The sequence below is a fragment of the Hyperolius riggenbachi genome, chromosome 2 (assembly GCF_040937935.1).
Source record: "Hyperolius riggenbachi isolate aHypRig1 chromosome 2, aHypRig1.pri, whole genome shotgun sequence".
NCBI lineage: Eukaryota > Metazoa > Chordata > Amphibia > Anura > Hyperoliidae > Hyperolius > Hyperolius riggenbachi.
The window spans coordinates 276,316,810-276,336,555 of NC_090647.1; the positions used below are offsets into that span (position 1 = coordinate 276,316,810).

Consider the following 19,746-nt stretch of genomic DNA (forward strand, 5'->3'; position numbering starts at 1 on the left):
ATGATCTCACTAGTTTCATTTTAAAACTGCCCAGATCCAACGAGAGATGCACATACAAAATGGAAGCACTTGTTTTGGACGTTATCCATTTTAAATATGAATTAAGGAATTAAAAATACTAACAAAAAGATTCTTCTCATCACTCCTTTTATCTGGAAACCTTTTCAATTTGTAATGTTAAAATGTGAATCAGGTTAATTCTAACCATAGAAGTAAAATATTCAACAACTACAATTAATCTATCTGATTCAATGTATTGATCATTCAAACTATAATTACACACTGTGTATTTTATAATAACAGTAAGACACACACAAATCGGTGAAATTATACACCCCGCCGAACACACACACAAGGTTCTGATTTGATACTATCCAGTAACATTTTACATTTCTTGTTTTCAGCCCAATATCTATAAACACAGCTGCCAATTTTTGTTACATTTGGCGGGACATGATCTGCTAAACTAATTTATGCTTAGACAGAAACTCACTGATGAGTTTCATCAGTGTTGCAAGTGAAAAAGGAGATAACAATAAATTTGGTTTTGATTAGAATAAACTATACTATACATTGCAATGATTTCAACAGAATGCATTGCAATATCAATCTTTACAGGTGTTCATGGGACATATTGCTGCAGTGATTTCCTGCCAGGAAGTACTAAGAAGGAGGATCTCCCTGTTGTAGTCCGAAGAATAATCCAAATGTTGTGGGGAAAAAAGTAAACTGTAACATACCCATGATTCCCCTGGCTTGCGATACCTTATACTGACAGATTCATTGCACTCAACCTGTGGACATTTAATGGCTGTCTGAAATGTTGTATCTCATTCTTTGTGGACTTTGGGAAAGCAGAGAATTAATATTTCTAGGAAGTCCTGCCCATAAATAGAGCAGCCAGTAGCATGACTGCATGGGGCAAAGTGTGCATTTATAGTAGTTTTAAAAAATCTGTGCTTGATGTAAATGAAAGTTATTGTTACCCGGACACCAAAATAGATTGTTACTTGCAAATTAAACATTTCATACAAACATTACTGGGCAAGCATGATACTCCTTCAACTAATCCTGCTTTGAGCACACAATATCAGCCTTTTTTTCCTCTTCTGGGATTACCTCTGTAGCATATAAAAGCTTACAAACCCTCCATATATCCTGAAAGGGAAGACACAGCTACACACTTATTTGGTGCTAGATGATTTAAGTTGGCCAAACACTATACAATTTTACTGTTGATCCTAATTATGACCATCATTCCAGTTGATGCTATGTTCGACATTGCAATCAACCTACCAACATTATAATAATGATTGTAAATGTGATCATAAATGCTTACATCCACTTTGATTTACAATTGATTAGATGTTTTTGTCTAATTGAGCATCTAGTTGTGCAAAAAAAAAAAATGTACAGTGTGTGGCTTCCTTTACAGTCACGTTGGAAATGGCTTCCCAGCAGGTTCGTTAATGCAGTTCAGTAGGAAATTATAAAGTTTTGATGCAGTGGAATCTCACAAACCAAAAACACAGAGTTGTATTCTTAGACCGATCTCACTTTATTTAAAACCAATTGTAACAGCCACATATAATCCCTTTATCCCCCCTTAAAAAAGTAATCAGCTGATCCATCATCATCCAGACACACAACCCAGTCAACAAATAGCAAAATGTCTATAAGCTGCCACTGATCTTAGAGATTAATTGCACTCGTTCACAGTAATTACACTATGTTGCAGTACTGCAGTTTTGTCAATCATGAGTAACAACCAAAGAATGAAGGTTGCTGTGTTAGAGTCCGGTTATCATAAGCTCTGCTGCTCCAGCGCATTTAAATCCGCTAAACACAGCCCTACAGATGGCTAACAGTTCCACATCCATATACTATAGCTGCATAACATAGTGGTTTTAGGCCATAGAGTTGGATTCCACCAGCCCATATGCTTGTATGGCAAACTGCATATGCTTGAAATGTATCACCACACTGCAAGTGTCATGGACAGCTCTGCAAACACACAATCACAGTTTATGCGCAGCCAAGGCTATAACAGGAAGGCTTGCCTTGTCGGGCTCTCGCCACGGCTGGGATACCGCTTTCCTGGATCCAAGGACTGCATGATACAGAGGCTTGGTTCGTATTAGGCATATGTGCCAGCATCCATCAGCTTAAAAGTTCAAACTTCGCCGCGGCTGAGAGGCAGCATGCTGGAGTCAGCAAGGCGTAGTTGGATCAGCTGACATCACCGGCCGTGCCACAAGACATGTTTTGCCCTATACTACAGGCATTCTTGAACGTAAAAACGTTCTCTCCCTTGTAATGTTCTCCAAATTAGATGTGTGGGTACTCTGCAAGCTGCTTTTATGGCTGCCAAGAGTTGGTCATCGTTCTACATATCTATTGGTCCTGTCCTAAAGCTTAGGTGCCTGTTGTATCGGGCGTACCAGATAAGTAATTGAAGCAGGTGGTTTAGGCGCATGGAGCTCACTGCCAGGCGCCCAAACCAAGAGCCCCATAGCAGCACTGTAATGCTGCGCAGGGCATGTAACGGTAATTTGGGGCACCGGTGGTTGCCAGACCCCGGAATACATCTCCCTCTCAGTTGCAACAACTTGTAGGGGAATTAGTATTTAACGCTGCCGGGGAGTTTTGCGACAGCAGGGAGAGCCAGCTTTCACCCACTCACCGACAGCCGTATAATAAGCTTGCAGATAAGTAATACTAGAATGGCCTTAACAGAAAAACCCTAGAAATGCTTTACTGGCCATTTGGGCTCCAGGCAGATGATGCAATTTATTTAGCTGCTGCACATTTTTACCACAGTAAAGCAGAAAATAGCTGCTTGTTTTTTTTTTTTTTTTTTTTTTTTTTTTTTATAAAACAGCCCCAGCAGGACAGTCTGTTTATAGTACTCCATAGATTATCCCAACCAAAAAGCTTATTTAAATCTGCTGCCATGGCTCTCCATTGATCCACTAAAAATGGACCAATGGGAACCCTCTTCAAGGAGGATTTTCATTAGCGAATGTGGACCAATAGGATGCCCCAGCACTAGATTTAAAGAGGCCTTTTCTGGGGCTCCCTGTTCCCTCTACCCTTATAAAGGGTAAAGGATGGGCATCTGGCGGTCACCCAGCTTTTCTATTCTGTGGGGAGAGGAGGAAGGAGGAAGAGGCAACTTTAACATCTGTTCATAGGCCACTTCAGAAATCTATGGAGCATTAAAATGTTAAGTGAAATGCTTCTTTTGCAAGAAACAAGCAATGCTTTTAGAGCTTTAGAGCTTAAGTACAAGAATTTATGACAAACATCAGTGGGGTTAAATGAAACATTACTTCAATTTTCTTAGATTGTTATTTCTGTACATATAAAGCAACTACTTGCAGTCTGAGTTTACAGTCAGTTTTATAAATTCATAATAATTTCCATAACGCAAACCTGTTATTAAAAAAAAAAGTTACCCACCCATGTAGAGGGAAACCTGGATAGTGCAGAGGCTTCCCATGTTGCCGGCTGGGACCCAGGACTCATGAACAAGCAGCTTGCTTGCTGTGCAAGCTTGGCCATACTTGTGCATGCACAGTACGGCCGCACTCGTACATGAAGGTTCATCAAGATTTTCACAGGTGCGGTAATTTACCGAAACCCATGTCTTCACTTCACAAAAACCTGTTCGGTAACAGCAGAAGAATAGGGAGTTGTCTCTGTTTTGTTGGTGCTGTCTAGTTTATTCCTTGTTTGCCGATATTAAAGATGATTACCTGAAGGCTCATTGTGGATCAAACAACATGAACAAATTACATGGCGAATATCAATAATTTCTTGATCTCTCCTATTTTTTTACTTCTTACTTTGCAGTGTATTATTTTTTTCCCCCTACTACTGTCTTTCGGTAAATTTCCTCTAAGTCTTTCCAAGGAAGTCTATTTTTCTTTAATTCAGTGTATTTGTGTTTCTGACACCTTGATGTGAGGTATGCTTCAATACACTCTTACTGTGACAGTTTTGCTGCATTCAGACAATGAGTTTAGGTAGCTGTTAAATAGAGCGTACAGTGAGGCAGGATGTGTTTTTATTCAACAGGCACAAGAGTCTGCAATGGACAGGCTTGTCCTTACTAAAATACATAGTTTCTGTTTCTGCAGTAGTCAGTGTCATATGCTTTTGTTAGCAGCTTGCGACAGATGTGTCTGACTTTTTAGGTGGTTTGTGTCCTGGCCATATGTCCTTGTCTGAGATCACAATGTAAATGTAATAGTTTCTGACTGCCCTGTATGTCTATCAGCACAGAGTTAGGTCTAAACATAGAGCAACATATGTTGATCTGACTCACTCAGTGAAGTGTTTCTATTAAGCAATGCAGTGTCAGAAAACCAAACCTTTTATTGTGCTGGTAATGATATAATTTTAAGTATACCTGTAAAACGGGTCGCCGTATTATTTGCAATATAGTGCACTTTATCTTTATGGCATTTATCTACAACATTGTTTATAAGGAAAATATGTATTTCAGTGTGTATATCTCATATAGCAGATGGCTGGCATGTTAGAGACTACTTGTGCCCCTTTCACAGTGACACTGATGTTACAGTACAAAAATCACAAATCATCTTAACACTAATAAAGCTGAAAAATATGTTTTTTTTACATTTTATTATTAATTTTTAGTATTTGTACTGTGCTGATATCTTCCGCAGCACTTTACAGAGTAAATAGTCAAGTCACTGACAATCCCTCAGATGAGCTCACAATTTAATCCCTAACATACTCATATGTCTATTGTAGTCTAGGTCAAATTAAGGGGGAAGCCATTAACTTATTTTTATGTCTTTGGAATGTGGGAGGAAACCGGAGGGCTGGAGGAAACCAGCACAGCGCTGCAAGGCGAGAGTGCCATCTACTATGCTCCCGAGCAGCCCATAGTGATTGATAAGTGTAGTTAAAGCATAACTATGTCAAAGTCATGGAACTGAAAGTGATTAAACGCTGAAAGAATACACAGCTAATCGTCTGTGAAAATAGTAGTTCCAAAGAATAAATGTACCCATACACTCATCAATTTTCCATACAGTTCCCTGCAGATTTGATTTTCTCCTGGGAATTAATTCTCCCCTAAATGTCCAATCAATTACACTTGGTCAGTGTTAACCAAAAATTGATTGAAAGTATTGATCGTACAGGACCAAAAATCTAGGATGATCAGTGCAGTAGCAGTTGCAGAGCGACAATCCATAGCACTGCACTGCACTGCATCGAACAGTCCAACGCTGAAGTTAGATTGTGAAAATACCTTGCTTATTTCAGCAGCAAGCCAATGTGTAACTCCATCTGTATGTATTGCATCAGCATGCCTCTGTAGCAAAAGTCCAAATGCTAACCTGGCCTGCATGCAGTATAGACCTGTAATCTATTGAAAACATTTGGTGTATTATGAAATCATGTGATATTATGACACAGGAGACCCCAGACTATTGAGCAGTTATAAATCATACAACAGGCAAGAATGGGACAATATTTCATGTTCACAACTACAGCAGTTAATTTCCTCAGTTTCCAAACACTTACAGAGTGTTGGTGATGAAACACTATGATAAACATATAATGTTCTTAATTTTTTGAAACATGTTACTGATGTGAAATGTATAATGCACATATTTTCCCAAAAAGATGGGTGAGACAGTTTTATCATCATCATATCATAAATGCATGCGTTTGTGTTTTTGCAGACCAGACCAAACAGTGTGTGGTGGAATCCCTGTATATCATTAGTTGCTATGGGACTTTAGTAGAACATGTGCTTGAACCAAGGCCCCTGAGCACTGCACCAAAAATAAGTGATGATACACCTTTGGAAATGTGGACCTCCCCACGTGCAAGCTGGACCCTAGTTAGGTATGAATTTTTGCTTTCATATATTTCTCTGTTATTAAAGTACTGTATGTGTTATATATGTGCAATTACGATGTGAAATCATAATGTATATCATTTATCTTTATAAGTTAGCCATTAAAGTGGACCCAAATTCAAAAAAATACAAGATTTCAGAAATAAAATGTATTTTCCAAATTATAATAATAAATAGCAGCCTTTTTTCAGCTACATGATGACAAATATAAAATATTTTACATTTATTGGAGAAACCCCTCCCTTCCTTTCAAATTGCCGGGACAGAATCTGGCAAAATGCTGGAGTAGGTAGTGTCCGGCAATGGAAGAATTGCTAATGGTTGCCACCTGTATAAACCTAGTTATGAAAAGAGAAGGGTGAAAAGCATGCATTGAAATGCTCATAGGCTTGAAGGAGTGTTTATTTATCTTTGTATGTGTCAGAGTGGTGCAACTAAATATTTTGAATTAAAAAAATTTTTGGTTTGGGTCCGCTTTAAAAGGTATTACTTTTACAAGACTTTGTTTTTTCTTCCTACATAATTTGTTTGGCTAACACTGTACAGAAAATTTTTCGTTACAAACATTTCTGCCAAATTAGTAATACATTTTGTGCGTTACTGTAATTACATTCCGTAATTTCGCTATTAAATGTAATCACATGAAAATGCAAACTTTGATTCTGTGGAAACAGGTAAAAAGTTTTTCAAAAAGACCTTGTAGTTTTTCAGAAAATTGGTTTTAAACTTGGTGAAATTGCATTTTGCTGCAGTACATTTACTGAATTACAAGTTCTGCATACTTAGATCTACTAAGATCTACTTACCCAGGGCTTCCTCCAGCCCCTGGCAGCCGATAAGTCCCTCACCGCAGCTCTGGTGTCCCGGGGTCCTTTCCATTGCAGATGCTGACCTGCAGGGTCAACATCTCATGCGCCTGTGCAAGTGCGCTCACGTGGCCTGGAGTGCTCTGTGCAGATGCAGAACTACTGTGCCTGCTCAGAATGCTCCCAGCCACTGGATCGCAACCACGAGCGGCGCGGCCGTGCACTTGCTTAGGTGCAGAAGATTCTGTCCTGGCGAGGTTGGCATCTGCAACGGAGAGGACCATGGGACACCAGAGCTGCGGCAAGGGACTTATCGGCTGCGAGGGGCTGGAGAAAGCCCCAGGTAAGTAGATCTTGATTTTTATTTTCCTCCAATGTGTCCTTTAAAGCAAAACTGTGATCCAGCACCGAGACCCTGTGGAAGTTCAAAACTGTGCTTCCACCTGTGAATGAGCGCAGCTGCACTGCGTAGGTGTGAGGCGTCCTGTGCAGTGCATCCATGCTCATTCATGAATGCGAGCGTTTTTTCCACCGAGCCCAAGCAGCTCCATTCCTCAATCTAGCCATGTGCTAGATTTCCGGGCGCCTACACTGTGTGGCCATACTTGTTCAAGGGTGGGAGCATGGTTACAAACTTCCAGACAGTCCCAGCACTGGATTGTTGGTGTCAAGGAGGATGTTAGAAGCCACTAGAGGATCCAGAGGCTTCCCTCTACCGAGTTAAGTATGTGACTTTCTCTCTTTTTAAAGTCACAGGTTAGCTTTAAAATGTCTAAAATATGTATGGAGCACTCAGCATATATTAAAGTGTTCCCCAGCAAAAAAAAAATAGTTTTACCAAGTTTAAAAATCATTTGTTCTTTGATTTTTTTAAAATTGGTTTTCTCAAAAAGTACTGTCTTTTAGAAAGAAACTTGGTGGCTTGTTCCCACTTTGCTTAGGATGGCCTCGTTTGTAATTTGCAAAACGTGCCAAATTGATAAATGGATTGCGCAAAATTAATTTAGTTTGAAAATCCTATATCTTATTATAATTGCAAAATTGTATGCAACATTTTGCAATTGTGCATAAGCGAAATAAGAACAATATGATCATTACTATTACTTAAAGCCAGAGTAAGAAAAACAGCTGTACTGTGAAAGACATCAGATGTAAAATTGTACCCAACATAAGGACAGTGTTAAATGACTCCTAGGGGACCTGTAGTTCACCTAGCAGGGCAATACATTGGCTTTCTGGAGAAAAGTAAACCGTTTTAAATTTGAAAATTCCACAAAATCACTAGGAGATTTAAGCAAAGTAGAACATATATATATATTATTTCTGATAGTGTTACAGACTTTCAAAGTTGTTGTTTTTTATCTTGTTGGAATTACTTGCTGAATCCTTTAATTTTCTTTAATGTAAGTATCAGTAAATGACCGTTGCAAACAGTACAGTACATGACGAATTATGTTTATGTACAGTGTATCAGAGAAAATGATTTACCAGCTTTTTCCAATGTCATAAATCATATTTCCGTTAGTATAACCATCACTTACAGTTATTATCATTAGCCTCTAATTTATATCTGCATTAACGTGATTGTCTATCAGAGCAGTAACATTCCATCGGTTTTCTAATAAAAGTTAGTCTAGATTGAGATGGTTCTTAATAACTGGCCAGACTTCACTGCAACAAACAGAAATCAATTTAGAAATAATATTCCAGGCCCTTTTTTAGGACAACTTAAAGTATTTTGACATTGATTTTCAGGATGCATTGTCCTGCTGCTGTAGTTATTCCTGTATTGGTGTAATCAATAAGAACGATACAGAACAATTTACAAGGAACTTTCCTTAATTAAAATGACCTCATATTGGACAGAGCTGTCATTTTTCAGAGAGCAGGGACCATAAAGGAATTTTGTCTGAAAAAGGGAATGTTGACTTCCATCAACCATTACTTACAGTACTTTTTCACAATAGAAGTTTACTGTAATTTATTAGTCCTTTTACGATATAGAAATCTGGACATCTGCTAAATATGAAGCCAACATAACACATCACATCCTTAAGATATTGTGGCATTAAACTAACTTTTAGCAACATATCTGCTTTCTGACTTAATAAGTACATCAGTGCCTTTAAAATGGAATGTGTTTGATTTACTAAAAGTTTGTGTTGGAGAACTGTGAAAAACTAAAGGAAATAAGCAAATCTGTACTGGATTTATGAAATATGGTGTCCTTAGGCAAGTTTCCAGCCATTGCCTTGTTGCCTATTAGAACATAATAGGGCTGCCAAATGGATTAAAAATGAACACTTGTTTAGAGAGACTCTGAAGTGAGATTAAAAATCACTTTTTACCTTATATTCAACATGGGCATGTTTGCCCCTGCTAAAACGCCGCTATCCCACGGGGGAACGAGGGGTTTATATCCCCCCCCCTGCAAAATCCACGACTTTCTTGGTCGTGGATTTTGCTGCTCATGGAGGCAGAGCTATGAGCCGCAGCTCTTCCTCCATGTGCGTCTATCAGTGGCGGATCTCCGCCTCTCCCCGCCCCTCTCAGTGAAGGAAGACTGAGAGGGGAGGGGAGAGGCGGCGATCAGCGCTGATAGACGCGCTGAGAGGCAGAGCTACAGCCATTAGCTCTGCCTCAACAGGAAGCACTCCCCGGGCACCACGAAGGGGATTTGGGGGGTAAAGACCCCTCGTTCTGCCGCGGGATAGCGGCGTTTTAGCAGGGACAAATATGCCCATGTTAAATATAATGGAAAAAAGCGAATTTTTAATCTCGCTTCAGAGTCTCTTTAAGTACAACTACATGCACACAGCCACATTGAGAACATTTTATTACTAAATCCAGGTTTGCCATGAGTTATTAAAAATATGTTTTTGCTGTAGGTCCATGCACACTTCTGCTATCACACAACTGTTGTTTCTGTATCCTGTTAGCAGTTCTCACTAGATTTTGATATATGATACGCCAATGATTGATATGACTGAGGTGAGAATTGCTATTTTTTCCACCTAATTGTAGAGGTTTTCTTGCTATCACTTTTATGAACAGCATAAGACGAGGTTGTCTCCAGTCTCTGGTCCCTTTTAATCTTGCTTTAGAGCAGGGGTGTCAAACTCAAATACACAGTGGGCCGAAATTGTACACTGAGACAAAGTCGCGGGCCAACCTCAATGTCTACTGGCCACCTTTCTCCCTTATAAGTTCTCTTGTGTCTAAAGGCCCCTACCTTCCTCTATACAGTTACTCGGTGTCTAGAGGCCCCTACACTCCCTTATACAGTTCCCTATTGTTTAGTACTTTCCCCCTATCTCCCCCATATGGCTTCCCTCCTGATCTAGTACTTCACCTTCAATATAGCTTCCCTGGTGGTCTAGAGTGGGCCAAATATAATGCAAAGTGGGAAAACCACTTGAGGGCCAAATTGAATGGCTCTGAGGGCCAGATTCGGCCCACGGGCCGGAGATTGACATGTATGCTTTAGAGGCATTGATACAGGCTATTCAAGCTGACACCACTATTGGGGCTTGACCTTTGGTACCAGAGAAAACCCTACTAGAACTTGGGACATCAGTAGAGAGCACACAACACAGAATATCTACTTTAGGCTTTTGGTACCTGCTGTAATTTCAAGATCAAAAGTAAAGAAACAGTTATATTGAATCTGTGCTGCGCGGCGCATACTACGCAGTTCATCAAATCTCAATGTAATAATAAATGGCAGAATACCTTTGTCAAATATTGAGGCATTAAATTTAGCAATAATCAATCAAACTTGATTATGGTCATCTTTATAATTAGCTTAATACTCCAGAATTCAGGAAAAAATGCCAGGTTTGCCTATAATGTTTTTAAGGACTATAAGTCTGGTGGGGCTTATACTGCCAGATGTATTCAGGTAATATCAATCCACTTGGTTTGGGTCCTAGACTGGAGGTGGGATCTAGCAAGAGGGACTTGGGTTGAAATTGAATTACAATAGCTGAAGGATGACTTGGCCTTGTCCTGGAATGTGGAGCTTAAAGAGATGCTGGCTAAACTATATCCACACTTCTTAATAAAACCAATTCTGAAATATTATAGTAAATCCTGCCCCAGCCCTGCTTCACTTCTTTGTCTTGTTCATAACCATAAGTTTGTTCCAGCACTGGATCCATCCTGGTTTTGTGGTGTTTGGTTAGATAAAGATAGCATATTGTTCTATGCTTGATATAACATATGCAGAGCAGATCTCCCACCCTTCTTTAAAGCGTAACTGTAGATCTAAAATAAACACATTGTTTCACTTACCTGGGGCTTCCCAAAGCCCCCAACAGCCGTCCTGACCCGCTCCGCTCCTCAACGAGTCTCCGTTCGCCCGCCGCCAGCTACTTTCGGTTTCGCTGCCGGGCAACTGCGTCTGCGCGGCTCTGGCCATGCGTATCCTTTTTTAGCGTTCCACGCTATTGCAGAGGGGAATGCGAAGAAAGGATACGCTTGGCCAGAGACGCGGTGGCATCGACTTACAAGTCGAGGTGCGGGACCGAGCGGCGGCGGGGGAATGGAGACTTGTTGAGTCCGGCGCGGGACAGGACAGCTGCTGGGGGCTTTGGGAAGCCCCAGGTAAGTGAAACAATGTGTTTATTTTAGATCTACAGTTACGCTTTAAAGAGAATATGATATGAAATGAAGGAAAGGTTTTATACATACCTGGGGCTTCCTCCAGCCCCATAAGCACGGAACGCTCCCACGCCACCGTCCTCCGCTGCCTGGATCCGCCGGTACCGGGTCCCGTCATTACCTCGAGTCGGCCGGAGGACGCGGCAAATTGTCCGCATCACAGGGGCTCCCTCCATATACCTACGCGTGTGGCTGCCTACTGCGAAGCCGCATGTGTAAGGGTATGGAGGGAGCCTCTGTGCATGTGGACAATTGGCCACGTCCGCCGGAAGTAACGGGACCCGGTACCGCCGATACAGGAACTGGAGGATGGCGGCGTGGGAGCGATCCAGGCTTATGGGGCTGAAAGAAGCCCCAGGTATGTATAAAAGCGTTTCCTATTTTAGCTGGTCATTCGTCTCTGGTTCCCTTTAAGTCTTTACCTTATTCCTTCTGCCTTGAGCAATTGTCAGATACATAGCCAGCTTAGAGAAGGACAACCGAGTTAGATTAGAACTCAATAATTTAGAAAGGCAATTTCTAAACAGGACCAAGTATTTAAAGCCTTGTTCTGGCTGTATAGGTTGGTAGGGAAGTTTAAATGAGACATCTGAGGGGATTCAGGAAAAAAACACTTGAGTATTATAGTTTTCCAAGCCACGAATAGGGTTTCCCACAGGAAAATTCTATAATAGTGTTGACCGTCCAGTTCATCCATAATATCAAAATGGCATAGTTTAGGCTCAAGATCTACATGAACACTAAACACATCTGACAAAATCCTAACCACCTGTTTCCAGAAATCCTCCACAGCAGGACACAACCATATGAGATGGACAAAGTCTGCGTCCGCACCGCAACACTTAGGACTATTTGCATCACCTTGCAATTGTTTTATAAAATGTAGACTGAGGTGTCCAATATGCTTAGGGCCCATTTGCACTAGGAGTGGTGCGATGCGGCTACATAGCCGCAACGCACCGCAGGTGTCCTGAAACACATGCACGGCAATGAGAGAGTTTCCACTGCGTGCATGTTGTGCGGAGCGGTGCAGAGCGATTCGAGAATCTGCAGCATGCTGCAGATTCTCGCACGGCTGCATCCGCACGCAGCCGCGTCCCATCTCCTCCATTGACTTCCGCATCGGGAGATGTGGAAATGATGCAGCTGGCGGCGGAAATGATGCGATGCGGCTAGGTACCCGCATTCGCATCATTTTGTAGTGGAAACGGGCCCTTAGTGGATTATGTACAGTTGGATAAGGCGGTTGTGCACCGTTGTGGAGGAGAGTTTAACTGACAAATAAAAAAAAATCCTCAAGCTCATCTGAATCAATAATTATATTACTAGATTCCCATTTAGAAATCGCCCTCAATGTCTGGCTCTCGGTCTTTGCATTCAGGAGGTGAGTATATAAGTATGATATAAGGCCCTGTGCACCCTGAGTCTTGAGGACACCAATTAGCAGATACTGGGAGATAGGCAATCTAGATATGACAAACTGGGCTCATAGAGAATGTCTAATTTGAAATACCCTAAAACGCGCTGAGCCGGGCACCTGATATTTACGCATAAGTTCCTCAATGGAATTGATTTACCAAATCTCCAAACTTGTTATGCTAGCCTGTGAATAGATAGAAGGGAATGTTCAGCTCCAGCAGCCCCAGCCTCCAACAATTTAAATAGATTTCCTTTGGGGGCATAAGGAGTTAAGAAGGCTTCCACAGAGGAGGGAGATTGCTCAGGCATCCATGACTGTAGAAAGCGAAGTTTTCCAGCCAAATAATATTAAAAAAAAAAAAGTCTAGCAAAGCCAATCTGCCCTCAGTGGGTCTGTGGAGGGTTTGTAATTTGACTCTAGTTCTCTCCCCCCCTCCCCCCAATTAAATGCAGATACTATACTGTTCAATTTAGAAAAGAAGGATTACCAGACAGGTACCGCTGAATGTTGAACTATGTAGAGAATTTTGGGAAGTGAAATCGTTTTAAATTGGGTAACCCTGCCAATGACGGCCAAAGGAAGCTTACTCCACCTCTTGCATCTGTCAGATAGCTCTTGCAAAAGAGGAGCAATATTATCAGAGTAAAATGTACCAGGAGATTTGGTCACCACAACCCCCAAATATTTCAATTGGGATACAACTATCAGAGGGCGTTGTGCCCTTCTCAAGCTAATCGTCTCACGGTCAATAGGCAGTATATAGCGCTTGTCGCAATTTGTTTTAAGTCCCAAGAAGAAACCATAGGTATTAATTCCATATCTTCCTGCAGGGTGGCACGCGTATCTTCCAGATACAGAACAATGTCATCTGCGTACAAAACAATTAGATCGGTAAGAGATCCGGCCCACAATCCGTGAATAGAGCACTACCTGGGCTAATATATTAAAATAATTATGATGCCCTAGAAACCCAGAAAATCAGGTCATGTTCTGGTAATCTGCGCCATGTGCTTCAGGAAGTGCATGTTCTCCGCACCAGCTTGTTGTAGTGACTTAAAGAGTAACTGTTAGGCATGAAAAACAAAATCAATTCTCTATTTCTATCTGTTGATCATATAAAAAGAATGCTAAAAAGGCAATGCATAACTTTAAAATCAATCTTACTTTTTTATTGCAGAGATTAATCCTCATGTCCCCAGCTCCTTAGTACGCAGCCAGTAATAAGCCGCAAAAGAAAATTTGCAGTGCAGGCTGGGGCGGGGGGAGTTTCTGCACAGACACAGCTAGTTCAGCCTGATTGGCTGCAGCCTGTGTCACTCTCACTCCTTTTCCTCTCATTGGCTGCCTCCCATGACTGTCCGTGTCTGCCACCTCCCCGCCCTCCAGCCCAACAGGCATCTCCTGCTGATTCATGTGGGCAGTGGCTGCCACCACCGCATCGCATCCATGGGGACCTCCGTCCCTGCTACCATTTCCTTAGGGATTCCCTGCATTTACAATCAATGCTCGCTATTGGTGTGGGGAGAAGGGAGGAGTAAGGGAGGATATTACCTCACCATTGACTTCAGCTGGAGGGAGTAAAGATAGCTGCTGCCAGCGAACAGAATTCTCTCCATTTACCATTTTTTATTTTATAAAGTTCACTGAAATCAACACTTGGACCGTGCAATACACGTTATGTAAGTAGAGCTAGTATTTATCTACAGTACTTATATATGCTGTTTTTTTTTATCTGGCATAGTATAGCTGACAGCTCCTCTTTAACATATCTGGAGGTCCTGCCCTCCTGTACAAACTTTCTGTCTAAGGCTTGTTCCTGAAGACTACAGAGAGTAATTGCTTTAATAATACGTTTATAGTTATTTGGGGGGTTTACCCTTTGCCTTCCAATAACTTGATCTGTGAATGTATTTGTACTTCAACTTTAGTTTATAAAAAAAAATAATCATAGGAAAGTGTAAAAGTATGTTGTCTCCTAACTTAGCAGAATAGCATAATCAGTCAAAATGAAACTCTTGCTCAACCAACTGATGTTTATTAATTAGCTAGAGAAAACAGTAAAGATCAAACAGTGGCTTGCAAAAGTATTCGCCCCCTTGAAGTTTTCCACATTTTGTCACATTACTGCCACAAACATGAATCAATTTTATTGGAATTCCACGTCAAAGACCAATACAAAGTGGTGTACACGTGAGAAGTGGGATGAAAATCATGCATAATTCCCAGATTTTTTTTACAAAGCAATAACTGCAAAGTGGGGTGTGCGTAATTATTCAGCCCCCCTGAGTCAATACTTTGTAGAACCACCCTTTGCTGCAATTACAGCTGCCAGTCTTTTAGGGTATGTCTCCACCAGCTTTGCACATCTAGAGACTGAAATCTTTGCCCATTCCTCTTTGCAAAACAGCTCCAGCTCAGTCGGTTGAGATGGACAGCGTTTGTGAACAACAATTTTCAGATCTTGCCTCAGATTCTCGATTGGATTTGGATCTGGACTTTGATTGGGCCATTCTAACACATGGATATGTTTTGTTTTATACCATTCCATTGTTGCCCTGGCTTTATGTTTAGGGTCGTTGTCCTGCTGGAAGGGGAACCTCCGCCCCAGTCTCAAGTCTTTTGCAGACTCCAAGAGGGTTTCTTCCAAGATTGCCCTATATTTAATTTCATCCATCTTCCTATCAACTCTGACCCACTTCCCTGTCCCTGCTGAAGTGCAGCACCCCCAGAGCATGATGCTGCCACCACCATATTTGACAGTGGGGATGGTGTGTTCAGAGTTATGTGCAGTGTTAGTTTTCTGCCACACATAGTGTTTTGCATTTTGGCCAAAAAGTTCCATTTTGGTCTCATCTGACCAGAGCACTTTCTTCCACATGTTTGCTGTGTCTCCCACATGGCTTGTGGTAAACTGCAAACGGGACTTCTTATGCTTTTTTGTTAACAATGGCTTTCTTCTTGCCACTCTTCCATAAAGGCCAACTTTGTGCAGTGCAGGACTAATAGTTGTCCTATGGACAGATTTCACCTGAGCTGTAGATATCTGCAGCTCGTCCAGAGTCTCCATGGGCCTCTTGACTGCATTTCTGATCAGCGCTCTCCTTGTTCGGCCTGTGAGTTTAGGTGGATGGCCTTGTCTTGGTAGGTTTACACTTGTGCCATACTCCTTCCATTTCTGAATAATCGCTTGAACAGTGCTCCGTGCGATGTTCAAGGCTTTAGAAATATTTTTGTAGCCTAAGCCTGCTTTAAATTTCTCAATAACTTTATCCCTGACCTGTCTGGTGTGTTCTTTGGACTTCATGGTGTTGTTGCTCCCAAGATTCTCTTAGACAACCTCTGAAATCCATCACAGAGCAGCTGTATTTGTACTGACATTAAATTACACACAGGTGCACTCTATTTAGTCATTAGCACTCATCAGGCAATGTCTATGGGCAACTGACTGCACTCAGACCAAAGGGGGCTGATTACGCACACCCCACTTTGCAGTTATTGATTTGCAAAAAATGTTTGGACTCATGTATGATTTTTGGTCCACTTATCACGTGTACACCACTTTGTATTGGTCTTTCACGCAGAATTCCAATAAAATTGATTCATGTTTGTGGCAGTAATGTGACAAAATGTGTAAAACTTCAAGGGGGCGGAATACTTTTGCAAACCACTGTAGCTAGTGTGAGAACTTCCTGTGACTTGATGATACTAATAAAAACATTAGCTTATACGATAAACTTTTTTCTTCTTTTCTTCTACAATAAACCCAGGATGACTAGATGTTATGGCTAGATGGTTAAGGTTAGGCATAAGGATGGGACTATAACATAATGAATTTAAGATAAGGAATCAAAAAGGAATTTACATTGAGTGGTTGTGCTAGGTGTCAGGAAGGTTAGTTTAGTATTAGGCACCAGAAAGTGGATAATATTATGGTTGGATGTTGGGGTTTCTTATCAGAAAAGGGATTTAGCATTGGGGTATCGTCTACAGTTAGGGGAACCATAGCACAAATGTGGCAAAACACAAATACACCACTGCAAGCCTGAAACACCAGTTTTCAATAATTGCATTGCCCATATGTTGCTTATTAGGAGCCAGCAACCAAACTAACCATGCCTAATCCATATATACCCTAGTATGATAGTCTGCTTAACTTTGTATCATTGTTGCTTCTGTTTCGTAGTCTGCTTGACATAGATCTCTTTTGTGCTTTTTCTTAGGACTCCTCAGTGGAATGAATTACAACCTCCATTCAATGCAAATCATCCATTGTTGCTAGCTTCAGATGTGGTGCAATACTATCAATACCTGCTGGCAGGCTGTGAGTATATTTCATGAGTAATTGTTCATGTTTCAGCTTTAGTTAGTTCCAGTGTTTTCTCAAAGGCAAGGAAGGCCACAATAGCAGTATAGGGGGTGCTATTGTGGCTGGGAACGCGAAGAATCACTCGTGGTTCCCAGCCTGTCGGCGGCTGACGGCGAAACCGGAAATGGCCGCTGGCGGGTCCAGGAGGATAGGAGCGACTCTACGTGGGCACCGATCAGCTGCAGGGGGCTGAGGGAAGCCCCAGGTGAGTGAAACTCATTTTTTTTATTTGACTTAAGTGCCACTTTAAGTAATATAAAAACAATAGCTGGAGTACAAATAAAGGAAATAAAGGAAATTGCCAGTAAAAAAGAAAAAGGCTATAGATGCTCGTCTGTATGAAAGACCCACCAAATGATTTACACCGTATTGTAGACTCATATCCCAAAAATAATGGAGAAAGCTTTGTTGGTGCTAAAGACACCACAGATCACTCACACCGAATATAAATTGGCCACTCGTATATATTCACAGCAGGAGCTGGTGAAAAAAAAACAAATAGCCACGCAATGGTATTTAAAAAGATAAAAGCCATACTTTATGATAACATCCCCAAGGTCGAACAGAAATGAAGCCCACTATATGCACAATATTACCATATACTCGCATACCCATCCTTATCAAACATTTAACACATACATCCCCCAAAAGCAAGGGGTTCTTTGCAGATGGGAGTTTGTACACGTGCTTTACTGACAGTCTCTCATAATTCAAAACTATAGAACACTAACCTACTGTCATCTACCATCATCTCTCAAATATACCCCTTTCCTTCCTTGCACTCTTTGCGGCGGCATCCCTTAATTTCTGTATTGGTCCAGCTACGACCAATTACACTTGCATAATGTAGGTAACCTATAGTTCTATTTCTCTTCTATGTAACCGTGTTGGTTGTACTTTTTGTAAACTTCAAGAAAAATTATTAAAAACAAAAAAGATTGATGGGTTCATGTCTGCTAAATATAGATGTCATCTTATGGACCAGTAATAGCAAACCAGTCAAAAAGAAGATAAAGAGGCCACTTTACCTCTCTTGTCACCAGGAACTCTCTCAATCTTAATCAAGAAAGCACTCTTTTTTATCCCGATAACAACAGTGGCCATACACTGGTTGATTTGCCATCAGATCGACCAACAGATAGATCCCTCTCTGATCGAATCTGATCAGAGAGGGATTGTATGGCTGCCTTTACTGCAAACAGATTGTGAATCAATTTCAGCATGAAATCGATTCACCATCTGTGAAGCTGCCGCTGCCCTCCGGGCCCCACATACATTACCTGATCTGGCTGTCGCGAGTCCCCCGGCCTCCGCTGTCGTCTTCTCCGCTCTGGGCTCTAGCTTCACTGTACTTCCTGTCCGGGTAAGTTTAAACAGTAGAGGGCGCTCTACTGTTTAAACTTTCTGCCGGGACAGGAAGAAGTGTAGCCTGCCGGACTTGGAGCCCAGCGCGGAGAAGAAGCAGCGGTGACAGTGGGTACTCTCGCCGGCCGGATCAGGTAATGTATTGCCGCTAGCGTTGGTCGTCGGGCATTCGAACGCCACTATCGACGCACTCCCGACCCGCCGGCGATCGAGCGAAATCTTCTGCACGGACAGGAACGACGGGAACGATCGATTTTGGCCGGAAATCGATCGTTCGGTCACAGTGATCGAATCGGCTGTATATCGGCGGGAAAATCGGTAAGTGTATGGGCCCCTTTATTGGCATTAAACCACTGTATGGGGCTTTTTAAAAGTTACTAATTAAACAACAGTAGAACATGAAAACCTACCAGAAAAAAAGATGATATCCATCATTGCTTTATGTCCCTTGAAAGCCAAGCACATGACTATAGCCTATTCATTTTACATAGCCATACCAATGGAGTGTGATATGTCAGACTAAACTGAGAACTGTATTTTAGTATGGACAGAGTGAACAGAATTGTTTTGCTAATGTGGGGTGTATTGATACTAGGGATGGCAATGCTTAAGGATAACTCATGGAGAAGCATGTGATCAGCTGATAGATTTGTACAGTTCTGATTTGCTGGTCATGATCATGTATTAAACCAGGAAGTCATCATAGCAAATCCAAATCAGAACCTTACATATCTATCACATGCTTCTCCATGAGTCCTCTTAAGTATTGCTAAATAGTGTTTTCCAATTATTCTCAGAACTAATGCAGCCATCTGTATTATTATCCTGCTCAGTTTGTCACTCTTTTTGCCAGATAATGCCACAGAAATAGAGTTTTTTCCACTATCTATAAATTTTACTGAACCTTGCCAGTATTGGCATCCAGTATAACCTCCTTTTCATGCCCTGCATTAGCTGTCCAGAAAAAGTCACAGGAAAGGTAGTCTCGGCGCCGTGTTAAAGCTAGTGGCTTTACCTGTCCATCCCCAAAGTGTTTCATGCAAACTAAAACCTCTAGTAACACTTAAGGCTCAACATTTTGTAGCTTTTAGCTGCTGGAATTTTGTACAATCCACAGATATGCTAATGCTTATACAGTATATTTCATCACTTTCTGGTGCTGTCAAACGATTTCCTAATCTGGCAACATATTTTCCTAAATCTTGTAAGAAGCTAAGACGTCCTA

The 19,746-nt window shown here is 41.4% G+C and overlaps 1 protein-coding gene across 13 annotated transcripts in view; it reads left to right on the forward strand.

The window, feature by feature from the left end:
• The window catches only part of BCAS3 (BCAS3 microtubule associated cell migration factor), a 1,423,373-nt gene that overhangs the window by 613,632 nt on the left and 789,995 nt on the right, over nucleotides 1–19,746 (forward strand). For all 13 annotated transcript variants that reach the window (XR_011026249.1, XR_011026248.1, XM_068268730.1 and 10 more), the window contains 2 exons: nucleotides 5,724–5,889; nucleotides 17,011–17,111. Coding sequence is in view for 11 of the 13 variants with exons in the window: in XM_068268730.1 (XP_068124831.1) it covers nucleotides 5,724–5,889; nucleotides 17,011–17,111 (267 nt within the window). In the remaining 2 variants the exon portion in view is untranslated. The remainder of the gene's footprint in view (nucleotides 1–5,723; nucleotides 5,890–17,010; nucleotides 17,112–19,746) is intronic.